This window comes from Oryza brachyantha, chromosome 9 (genome assembly GCF_000231095.2).
Source record: "Oryza brachyantha chromosome 9, ObraRS2, whole genome shotgun sequence".
In the NCBI taxonomy this organism is placed as follows: domain Eukaryota; kingdom Viridiplantae; phylum Streptophyta; class Magnoliopsida; order Poales; family Poaceae; genus Oryza; species Oryza brachyantha.
The window spans coordinates 9,382,964-9,394,245 of record NC_023171.2 but is presented as its reverse complement, the minus strand read 5'-3'; the positions used below and the strand labels follow the sequence as shown (position 1 = coordinate 9,394,245).

Below are 11,282 nucleotides of genomic sequence, written 5' to 3'. Positions count from 1 at the left end.
AATATGTACACTAGTACTACTAGTAGTGCTTCAGAGAAAGGAGGAGACTCCATTTTTGTATTGCGAAAACAACGTGGAGGAGCTGACAAAAGAGAGGGTGAGTCTTGTGTGTATGCGTCACTAACTACATCGTTAAGCTTGCTCCCCCCATGAAATTCTCTCTCGAGAAAAAAGAAAGAATTGTTTGCTTCTCTGAACCGCGCCGCACACCGAAAGCGACCCGTGCAGCTGCGCGCAAAAATCACACTAGCACCATCCGTTGTAAAGGCTGCTGCGCCCCTGGAACACTAGTAGTAGTAGCACTGCACCACTAAACAAGTGATTAGCCCAGCTAATTGTTGGAGTAAGTAGCGATGTATATATATAATCACAGGGAAAGCAATCGCAGGAGGAGCATGGTCATGGTGGCCGTGGCTGGTAAGTAGTATTATTAGTGCGTTGAAGTGAAGAAAAGAGGTGCAAAGATCAGAGAGAGAAGAAAAGAGGCCCGTCTAGAGAGAGAGAGAGAGAGATGCAACATTGACATTGCAGTTTGCAAGCAAGGAGAAGGCGGCTTTGTGCAGAGAAGAGAGAGAGAGAGGGAGAGGGAGAGGGAGAGAGAGAGAGAGAGAGAGTTAATAATATCCCATCATTCACGCGCCACGGCATCATTTGGCAACTCCTCTCTTCGATTCCACATTCCCCTTCTTCTTTAATTGCTCCGTTTTAATCCCTCTCCTCCTCACCAACCGCTGGTATAGTAGTGGTTAGCAGCAGCAGCAGCAGTCGCCGGGCAGTGATACCACCGCTGTTCTTTCTTTCTTTCGTTCTCCTCTCCACGGTCGCGGTTGCTGCAGCTGCGGTGCTCTCTCCCGGCACGGCACGGCAGGAAGCTGCCCTGCTTCTCGTGGCGTGTGCGTGCGCGTGTGCATGGGAAGGAGGAGGAGGAGGCTCTGAGGAAGGGAGGAGAGGGGGGAGAAGATGAAGTTCATGAAGCTGGGCTCCAAGCCCGACGCCTTCCAGTCCGACGGCGCCGACGTCAGGTGAGCGAGCACTTCGTCGTCGTCGTCTCGCGTCTTTCTTTCTTTACCGTCGATTTGGGTGAAGGGTGTGTTCTTGTCTTGCGTTTCTTTGGTCTCTGACGTTGTTAGGATGCCCCCCAAAAAAAATCTGTTCTTTTCTTTACCTGTTTATGAGTTCTTTCTTGAGCAGTAGTGAAAAAAAGACTGATTTTTGAAGCTTTTGGAGAGGTATTCCGATCTTGCAATAAAAGTCGTCCGTTTGATACTTGTCTGTGGCTCTACGATTATTGAGTTCTGCGAGAGAGTGAAGGTGGCAGCTACTAGAATGGGAGTCGTTTGGGAAGTTCTCGTTGCATCGGTTTTTCTAGCTTGGGATTGTCCTGATTCGTCAGTAGCTATTTTTTTTGTCTTCTTGTGGCGTGTTCATGGATTTGGATTTCACATTATGCTTGAGTATTTGTTACAAGTCCCCTGTTCGATTGATAATACCAAATGTGTTCGTACTTTTGTTTTCTTCCCAAAAATGGCCTTTCATTTGAATTTGCTGGGTGAGTTGACTACTGATTCTTGGGAAGGGCTAAGCTAGTAAGCTGTCTATCGTTTCTATGTTTTTTTTTCTTTTTTTGCAAACTCTGTACTTTGTAATGTATAGCTTGTGTGATTCTCTACGGTTTTCTGAACTGGATCCATCACATACCCTATTTTTTTTCGTTTTGATCTTTCGAGCTGGCATTCCTCTTTTCTCTTGGGATTAGTTTTGTTTCGTGCCCATCTCCTTGTCGTGATTCTATATGCTAGCTGTTAAACGTCTTAGTTTACAGCGATGTACAATACTCTGATTAAATAAATTATTCTCGGTGTGATGCGGTTAATCATTAGGCAAAAGCTGAAGCCAAACTCCATTACTGGTATCGGTAGCTTAATAGTTGTTTCTTGGCTGCGTTTGAATCAGATTGCTCAAAATCATATACTGACTAAAAAGAAAGGCTTTGTTTATGCCTGCTTAATCTGTGAACATGTACTTGCTTTTCTCTCCTATTTGTGGCTAGGGTGGTGCAGAATAGATCTGAGGGTTAGGAGAATTATGCCTAAAACTGTGTTACTATTATATGGTAGGCACCACTATGTTTTGTTGTTTGTTTTGGGCAACTTGGTAAAGTTAGATGGTTTAATTTATTATTAAGGAAAGAAGAAAACGATGGTCATCTCACCATCTTCCTAATAATTGATAGGAGTTCACTTTCCCTTCAGTTAAAGAATCCACTGCAAGTTGCTGCATTACGACTGCTCTTTGAAACAATCCAGTATTTCTGTACTATTGATGAATGCAATATCATGGTGATAAGCGGCATAAAGCAGAATTTGATGTGGGATCTTATGGCATAATGGCAAGATGCTTCCGTAGACAGTTAACTACTTGAAAACAAGGCAACCTGAGATTAAGTCATCCTTGTGTACAGATACTCCTCAAAAGAGAGAAAAAGATGGTGTTAATCTCAAGTGAACCAGATAGGTTTTTGGACCTTAGTGGCTAACAGATGCATGCGTGTCCTGATTACCAACTCTAGTGGTGCCTCTCGTATGCTTTTCTTAAGTGAACTGGAATAACTGGAAAGTGAGGTGTGCAATCTATTTAACAGCCAACCGCATGTTTTTGTCCATTATTGATCGACAGTGCAGGTCTTTGGCAAGACCTTTATACCTTAAGATAATAGGAATGTGTTTATTGTTGTCATCTGCTTGAGAGTGACTATTCATGATTTATGGGCAGCCGTATGCTGGTTGGATACCCATATGATTGTCGAATCTTAATCTCAGACTGCTTTTCGGCTCATACACTAATTTTTGCATGGTTATGCACAATTGATATGTGTAATTTCGAAATAAACTCCATTAGAAACGTTAAAACCAAGTGAAAGTTAATATTAGATTTTTTAAGACTATTATTATATTGTCTGCGTAAAACACTCTTTGTACTTGTGTGAACACATTTAGGGGAAAATATCTTTTTATTTTTGCAATATGATTTGCTTACAGTTTATTTTTACACGTGCAGATATGTGATTTCGGACCTTGCAACAGATGTCATTGTGCATGTCAGTGAAGTCAAATTTTATTTACACAAGGTTGGGTTCCTAATATTTCTCCACAGCTGCACTAAATTTTAACTCTAAGCATTATATCTTTTCGTGAGAATAGTGACAAAGGTGGAAAAGTACTGTTGCTAGACATGTATATAGCTTGTATATATATATAATATCCTGAGGCTTAGATGCCCAATCTTAGAGAATATCATTCTCATGCTCTCAATAACAGAGCATATTCAGCATTTATGTGTCACATATGATTGTTGCTGCTGGGCTATCTCTTTCCAGTAAGGTGGATACTGCTTCATGTTTACATTTCTCGTTGGCAGTATATCAATAAATGTTTGGTGTGATTAGTATTTATTTGTAAGCATTAAAACTGTAGTGACCTTGTCATATTTTCATTTTCATGGAGAGTTTCTAGCTTAAAGAAAGTGATCTGTGCTGCATGAAAAGCTGTTGAATCAAGTAAATAACACTGCATGGACCACTTCTGTACTTGACCTCTGTGCTAGAAACCTTTTGCAATTAATTTACTGTAGTGTGAGAGAGCTGTTTTAGTCTGTAGTTATCTGATTGTCCTGACAACAATTATTTGATTGAAAATGCTACTGAAGGAAACAGTACCTTGGAATAATAGGGATACAATGACTTACAATTCACCAACCTTTTTCAAGAAAAGACAAAAACTTCGGTGTTGCAAAAATGTTTTCCTTATGTTTTCTTGCTGATGATAAGTGATAACTCATATTCATCTGACAAGCATGACTGAAAAACTATGTTTTATTTTGATTGCTTCTGCAGTTCCCACTTCTATCCAAGAGCAGCAAGCTTCAGAGGTTTGTTATTAAGGCCACCGAGGACGGGACTGATGAGGTCCACATAGATGGCTTTCCTGGAGGAGCAACAACGTTTGAAATATGTGCTAAGTTCTGCTATGGGATGGTTGTTACCCTCAGTCCCCACAATGTTGTTGCAGCAAGATGTGCAGCAGAGTACCTTGAAATGACCGAAGATGTGGAAAAGGGGAACTTGATATTCAAAATCGATGTCTTCATAAATTCCAGCATCCTCCGTAGTTGGAAGGACTCTATCATTGTTCTCCAGAGCACAAAGGCACTATTACCATGGTCTGAGGAGCTGAAGGTCATCGGCAGATGTATAGATGCTATTGCTTCAAAGACATCTGTGGATCCAGCTAATGTAACCTGGTCTTATAGTCACAGCAAGAAAGGAATGGGCTGCACTGAAATAGTTGAATCAACAGGAAGAACATCAATAGCTCCTAAAGACTGGTGGGTTGAGGACTTGTGCGAACTTGACGTTGACCTTTACAAGAGAGTAATGGTTGCCGTCAAATCCAAGGGGAGAATGTCACCTGAATTGATAGGGGAAGCCCTTAAAGCATATGCAGTTAGATGGTTGCCAGATTCTTATGATGCCTTGGTTGCTGAGGATTACATGAGAAGGAACCAATGTTTGGTTGAGACTATAATTTGGTTGTTGCCATCAGATAAGACCTCAGGTTGTTCTTGCAGGTTTCTCTTGAAACTGTTGAAAGTTGCTATATTGGTTGGAGCTGGGCAACATGTGAAGGAAGAACTTGTGAGGAGGATTAGTTTCCAGTTGCACAAAGCTTCTGTTAAGGATCTCTTATTACCTGCTGCTTCACCCAATGATGGTGCACACGATGTTAAGTTAGTCTATAATCTTGTGCAGAGATTTGTTGCAAGGACCGCAATGTCTCACAATGGTGGTTTTATTGAGAAATCTGATGATAAAATGATTGAGCTTAACTTTGAACAAGAATCCACCTTGGCTTTAGGAGAGCTCGTTGATGGCTATCTATCTGAAGTAGCTTCAGATCCAGACCTTTCACTGACTACTTTTGTCGAACTAGCAACAGCAGTTCCAGAAGCAGCTAGACCAGTACATGACAGATTGTACTCAGCAGTTGATGCATATCTCAAGGTATGTTCATAACACCTGTGTACCTAATCGATGCTCAATTGATGCTATCAGTATACATTGCTTGGTAATGTATTTTGTATGCATACCTTGTGATAGAATTAGTTATATTTGTATTCAAATCAACCCCTTTAAATGTTACGATAGAACATGATCATTTGCCTCTTTTTAATCAGGAGCATCCAAACATAAGTAAATCCGACAAGAAGAAGATCTGCGGTCTGATAGATGTCAAGAAGCTTTCAACGGATGCAAGCATGCACGCCACCCAAAATGATCGCCTACCTCTCCGGTTGGTGGTGCAGGTCCTCTTCTTCCAACAGCTGAGGGCAGGCTCCAGCAATGCTCTTGCTCTAACTGACAGTGGGGTTCACTCTTGCGCAAAGCCACCAATGCAAGATCAAAGCGACATTTGCGAAAGACGGATACCAAGGCATCCGAACTCGCTGAGCAAGCAAGCGACCAGCCTAAGTGCGAGAGAGGTCGAACACCGGAACAGCGAGCACAGGGGGGGCAGGAACAGCTTCAAGGACCAGCTGGGAGGCTTCCTGCTGCAGTCAAGGTCCAGGAGGATATTTGACAAGCTGTGGAGCAGCAAGGGGCAGGGGGAGAATGGCAAAGGTTCAGAGACTTCAGGTAGCTCACAGAGCCCGCCATTGTCGGCGAAGCCTGTAGATGTGAAGCCCTCTCCCCTCCCACCTCTTAGGAACAGGAGGTATTCTGTTTCATAGGGTTCTTGTGACTTGTTTTGCTCTCGTAATTTAGCTCTGGGTTAGGTTGTACAGAAAAGATAAGTTACCAGCTGGCTGCACATCATTTTTGTGTTGCTCCTTGCTCAATCGGTGAAGAGAAAGGGAGGGTAAGGGTGTAAGCACTAAGCAGTTCCACCTGCTGCTTTCTGTATGTTTATCCAAGTTGTAGCTTACCATAGTGTCATCTTGACCTGAGGGAGATTTGCTAGTGTCTTCTTGGAAATGTCTCTGAAGAACAAGCCACAAATGTTCTTGAGATTGGTGTTTAACACTTACCCTGCTGTGCCTGTTTATATCATGATACTATATCAGAATACTTGGGAGATTGCAACTTTGCAAGACGTGTCATTGAACTTTGAGAAACGGATTGCATGAACTACCAGTTTTGATGGTTTATCTGGAGCCGTGTTATTCCCTCCAGAAACATTAAGAAATGACGACAAGAGAGAATTATTGGCAGCTAACCACTGAATAATCTCCTAATTCAGCTATCACTGTTTTCTCATCAATCTTTCAGCACAGTACTATCAGACAGTGCATTTTTAGAAAACTACCTTCTGACTTGTAGCAAATCGACTACAGAAGATAGAGCTAAAACCACAGCAACATCAGTAGAGGCTGACGAATCTGGAATAACGCCGTCAAATCATATTAAGATAATAACATGGAAGACAACCTCTCCCACTAGGCAAATGTGCAAAGGCAGTATGTTATTATCTCTTCATAAGTTCCATGCCAACAAGAGTAACTTTTCTCAGCCATTTGAAAGCACTGGGCTAAGTAGCAGATTAGGTTTACTAATGACCACCCCTCAGAGCAAGGACGAGATGAAGGACAGAGCCACCTTCGATGTTGTAGTCCTTTGCAGTCTTGTCGTCGGCAAGCTGCTTACCAGCATAGATGAGCCTACCAAACCAATTAGTTTGTCAGCTCACGTAATGCAAGTTCCAGGTATACTAATACCACAAGATCATCTTTGCAAAAATGTGAAAAATTTTAGAAACCGAGCAGAATATGGAATACATCTCCAAGAATGTATACCTTTGCTGCACGGGAGGAATGCCTTCTTTCTCCTCGACACGCTCCTTGATCCTGTCGATCGTGTCAGTGGGCTCGATGTCAATTTCAATCTCTTTCCCAGTGAGGGTCTTAACCTTGATCATAGTGCCACCCCTGAGCCTGAGGACCAAGTGAAGAGTTGACTCCTTCTGAATGTTGTAGTCAGCCAGTGTGCGTCCATCCTCCAACTGCTTGCCAGCGAATATCAAACGCTGCTGATCTGGAGGGATCCCCTCCTTGTCCTGTGAGCAAACAAATAACTTGTTAGCTTAATTTCCACTGCCTGAAGCAGCTGCTTCTAAATATCACTACACTTGTCTTTACAATTCTAAGGCAGGCAATGAAGACAGAATTATGGATGATGTTCCCATCATAGTGGCAACAAATGATATGACGGGACCGATAGACCACTGATAAATTTCTAAATCGCGTGGAATAGATCAATCATTAGACATGGAGTATGGGGACCTTCACTGAAAGAATGAATTCCATAAAGGCAGTAAGGTTAGCATATCTAGGAGAATCAAATAAAGGACACCATCATAAATAATGAAATAAAATAATATGTGTATGCACACTGGACCACACCATTTGACACACATATTGTCCCGACCACAGGCAGCTTTTCAAGATTACTATCTTTTTTCCTTGAGTAATCTTATCTAACAGAACACATAACTCAAAGCATCTTTGATTCCAGACGACTCCAAGCAGCAACGTAGGGAATATTTCATTGATTATTTCTTGAATTGTACTATTCCACCAGGCAAACATTGTTCAACTACATGGAAATGGAAATGGGTCCCAATAAAATTTGCACCCAATTGTTTTACAGGAATCCCAACGCCAAAGATGATCAAATACCGCAGTCATCCTCAAATGTTAAACCCTTTCCGTGTTTGATCTAATTTCAGGTAAAGCTCAAATAAGTGTAACTAATTTATATACAAAACAGTAGCAAAATGAACAAAACATACGGGCTTCATTTACTCAAACATCAGAACTGCGCCCAGCACATCCCCTCTCCGAAGTTCAAAACATCACCTGAAACAAAATCTAATTCTGACGGCCTAACAAAACGCGCACGAACAGCACCACCAAACTAGGGCAAGCATCATCTCCGCGGGCGGGCAAGATAGATCAAAATCCCCCCCCCACCCATAACCCAGGCAGGCAGCACGCCGGAGAGGGAAACACGACCAGACCAGCGCGACCCAGCTAAAACGAAGCGCACCGCCCACACAGCTACCGCGCGGGGGCGGCCTAGGGCTAAGCTAGTCGGGAGGAACCAAGAGCCGGAGGGCGGACCTGGATTTTGGCCTTGACGTTGTCGATGGTGTCGCTGCTCTCCACCTCGAGGGTGATGGTCTTCCCCGTCAGGGTCTTCACGAAGATCTGCATCCTCTCTTCGCTCGAGTGGCGGGGCGGCGGCGGCGGCGACGGCGAGGCGAGAGCTGCGTGAGGATGAAGCGGCCGGAGGCGAACCAGAAATCCTTCCTTTTCCCTTTTTCTTGTTCTTTTAAATTTAAAGCCCCTCTGGTTGGATTTTTCCGGCGGCTCGGGTCGCGTGGATTTATAGGGTGAAACTGGGTGCTACACAGCCGTACGCATGCTCTGGCCCGTTAGCATGCGGAGCTCGTTCAGCTCGACTCGTTATACTAACAAGCTATATAAGCCTGGCTCGGCTTGGCTTGGTCTAGCCGTCATCTCGAGCTAGCTCGTAAGTCAGCCGTGAAGTATTATCATGTCTTCTCCAGAAATGATTTCGTGATGGTGAGTCATTGATGGGACGGCTAGACGAGTGGTCGATCGGTAGTAACGCTTCTTTGCCGTCGGTGAAGTGGTGACTCGCGAGATGATAGGACGTCCCCGCAGCCGCGATCGTGAGATGGCGAGGTGCGACCGTGCAGGGATGGGCGCCGACACCGAGCGAACGCAGCGAGACGGTGACGATGAGGGGATAGGGCGGTGTGGCGGCAGCGGGCCTTCTTGCGACATCGTGTGTGTCGTGTGTCGATGCGTGTGGCTACTTGCGGCGGGCATTAGGGATTTTAGGGTTTGGAGTTTGGACAAGGAAATAGATTGTTGGGTGCACTTGACCGATGGAATTTTGTTGGTCAGGCCTCAAAGTGATCTCTGGTCCTAGACTACTAGAGTTTCTCTAGCTATTGAGCTTGTGAGAAGCCTGCGAGTCAGCTTGAGCTTGTTTGTTATAGCTACCAAGCTAAACTCTTAGCTCATCTCGTTATCATTTCTCAACAAGCCGAGCCGAGCCCACCACGGGCCGAGCAAGCTAGTGATCGAGTATTTCGTGCACCCTTAGCTGTGCACCGGCGAAGAGTCATGAACTCATGATCCACCGGTGTAGGCTAACTACGTTTTTACATGTTTTTTAGTGACTAGTTATTGCTCCATCAGTTACAAAATATAACAATAGATAGTTCATTTAGTATGGCTTTAGCTTAATCCTAACTAAATAGTTTTAGTTACACATTAATAAAATGAATCAGCCTGGTGTGATCTGGAAAAATGGACGAGAGAGGTGGAGTTAGTTTTGACCAACTCTACGGCTCCAGTCTATGATCCGTTTCTAGAGTTAGATTTAGAAGCTGAACCATACTAAATAGGTCTAAAGTATACTCTTAGACACCACTAACACTATGAGTGTGTAGAGAAATACTATATATCTTTAGATGCATGAAGCCTTGTTATTTGTTTTTTTCCCTTAAAAATGTATTTTTTATTTTTATGCTAGTAATGATTAGTTTATATGGCTCTAATAGACAACTATTAACATAGGTAGCCATACTTTTTTTAGAATTAATATTATTTTAATGAAAAATCATAAAATAGAGGTCATTCGGGAAAAATCGCGAATTTAAGGGTCTATCGAACGGTGGACGTTCGACTGGGGTCTATCGAACAGAGGGAGTTCGACATGGCCCACCACCCGTTTGTCTGTTGAGCCAGTCGGGTCCGGCAGTTCGACAGGGGGCTGTCTAACTTCCAAAGTTAGATAGGCCCCCTATCGAGGCCCTGTCGAACTGCAACATCCCAGTCGACTGATTGGCCGTTTGATAGGGTCCTTTCGAACTATGATAGTTCGACAGGACTCTAAATTTGTGATTTTTCACGGATGTCCTTTAATTTTACGATTTTTAAAATACTATTAATTCTCAAAAAAATTCCATTGAGCTAGGTAAAAACATTTTAATTGTGGATTTTGACGGCTAATCTTTCACCCTCGTCTTTTCGCTTCTCCTTATTCTTACGAGCTAAAGTTTGAATTTTAGCTTTAAATTTGGAGTTAATCTTATGGGGTTTTTTTATCGTAGTTTATTTTTCGGCTTTTCCTTTTAGATCGCTAAGAACACATATATAAAAGTTTTATTCATAAAATATTTTTTTGTTTGAAAATATGCCATTTGGCTTTTTTGTTGAAAAAGTGAAACATTTACCCCCATGATGCCCATCCGCTTTAATAGAATTCATATTTTATATAAGTTTATATCAGAACTTTGCATCGCTAGTTTATGGTATATATTTTGTATTTCAAAGGCTACTGAGACTATCTTACCTTTTATCTTTCGTTATCTTCGAATTCAAAAGAAGAATAATTTGATAGTTGTCTTAACTGTATGACAATATATGTATTAGATATATATATTTTTTCCAAATAGCCGGTTACCCTGTGGTTACCTACTGGGTACAGTAACTGTAATCCGGTGGTAATTACACTAAATTCGAATAAATTTAGAAAATAATATTAAAATTTGATAAATCTTATATAGTTTCCCATGGTTTATCGCGGTCATCGCACCCACGGTAAGCATAGCTGCCACTTTATGGCAATCATCTACCACAATTTCCACAACATCATTTGGAATAAAAAACAAGGAATAAAAGGCAAAACTGCATAGTACAGAATCGCACCGAAATGCTTACAAACCACGCGACCCTGACAATGGAAAAGTGCATAGCTTGCAGAATCCACACCATCCACACGTTCGTTTCAGCCGGTTGGGCAGAAGATATATTTCGTACAAAAAGTTTTATATAAAAATTATTCTAAAAGATCATATAACTCTATTTTTTAAAATAATACTTAGTTAATTATATACTAATTATATTTATCATTTTTCATACGGCTAATCAGTTGCAACCGGCAACTTCGAACGCAACCGAAGAGCATAAAGTGCCAGCAGCCCAGCACCACGGCATTGTGTGTACGCCAAAGCCGGATCGTGACCAGAAAACTGGAGCAAGCAACAGGAACCGGCAAATCCACACACACACACACACAGAGGTTGGACAGTATCTTCTCCAAGTGTATATTCACCACTGGTGTGGTGATTCATAGAGCAATAATCCAAGCATAAAAATCTAAGTGAATCTCTAGTCCAGCCAGTGGAGAA

At 42.4% G+C, this 11,282-nt stretch overlaps 2 protein-coding genes across 2 annotated transcripts; one reads left to right on the top strand and one right to left on the bottom strand.

Moving 5' to 3' along the window:
- Positions 1-257: 257 nt before the first annotated feature.
- On the top strand, positions 258-6,077 carry LOC102716243 (BTB/POZ domain-containing protein NPY1-like). The gene is made up of 4 exons (XM_006660570.3): positions 258-1,022; positions 3,058-3,127; positions 3,893-5,059; positions 5,233-6,077. The coding sequence occupies exons 1-4, from the start codon at positions 961-963 to the stop codon at positions 5,785-5,787; spliced, it is 1,854 nt and encodes a 617-aa protein (XP_006660633.1). The 5' UTR covers positions 258-960; the 3' UTR covers positions 5,788-6,077.
- A 337-nt stretch (positions 6,078-6,414) lies between these two features.
- On the bottom strand, positions 6,415-8,416 carry LOC102715968 (ubiquitin-NEDD8-like protein RUB1). The gene is made up of 3 exons (XM_006660569.3): positions 8,176-8,416; positions 6,850-7,109; positions 6,415-6,714 (listed from the first exon to the last, which is right to left on the bottom strand). Exons 1-3 carry the CDS (start codon positions 8,266-8,268, stop codon positions 6,606-6,608), a joined length of 462 nt encoding a protein of 153 aa, XP_006660632.1. The 5' UTR covers positions 8,269-8,416; the 3' UTR covers positions 6,415-6,605.
- Between the last annotated feature and the right edge of the window lie 2,866 nt (positions 8,417-11,282).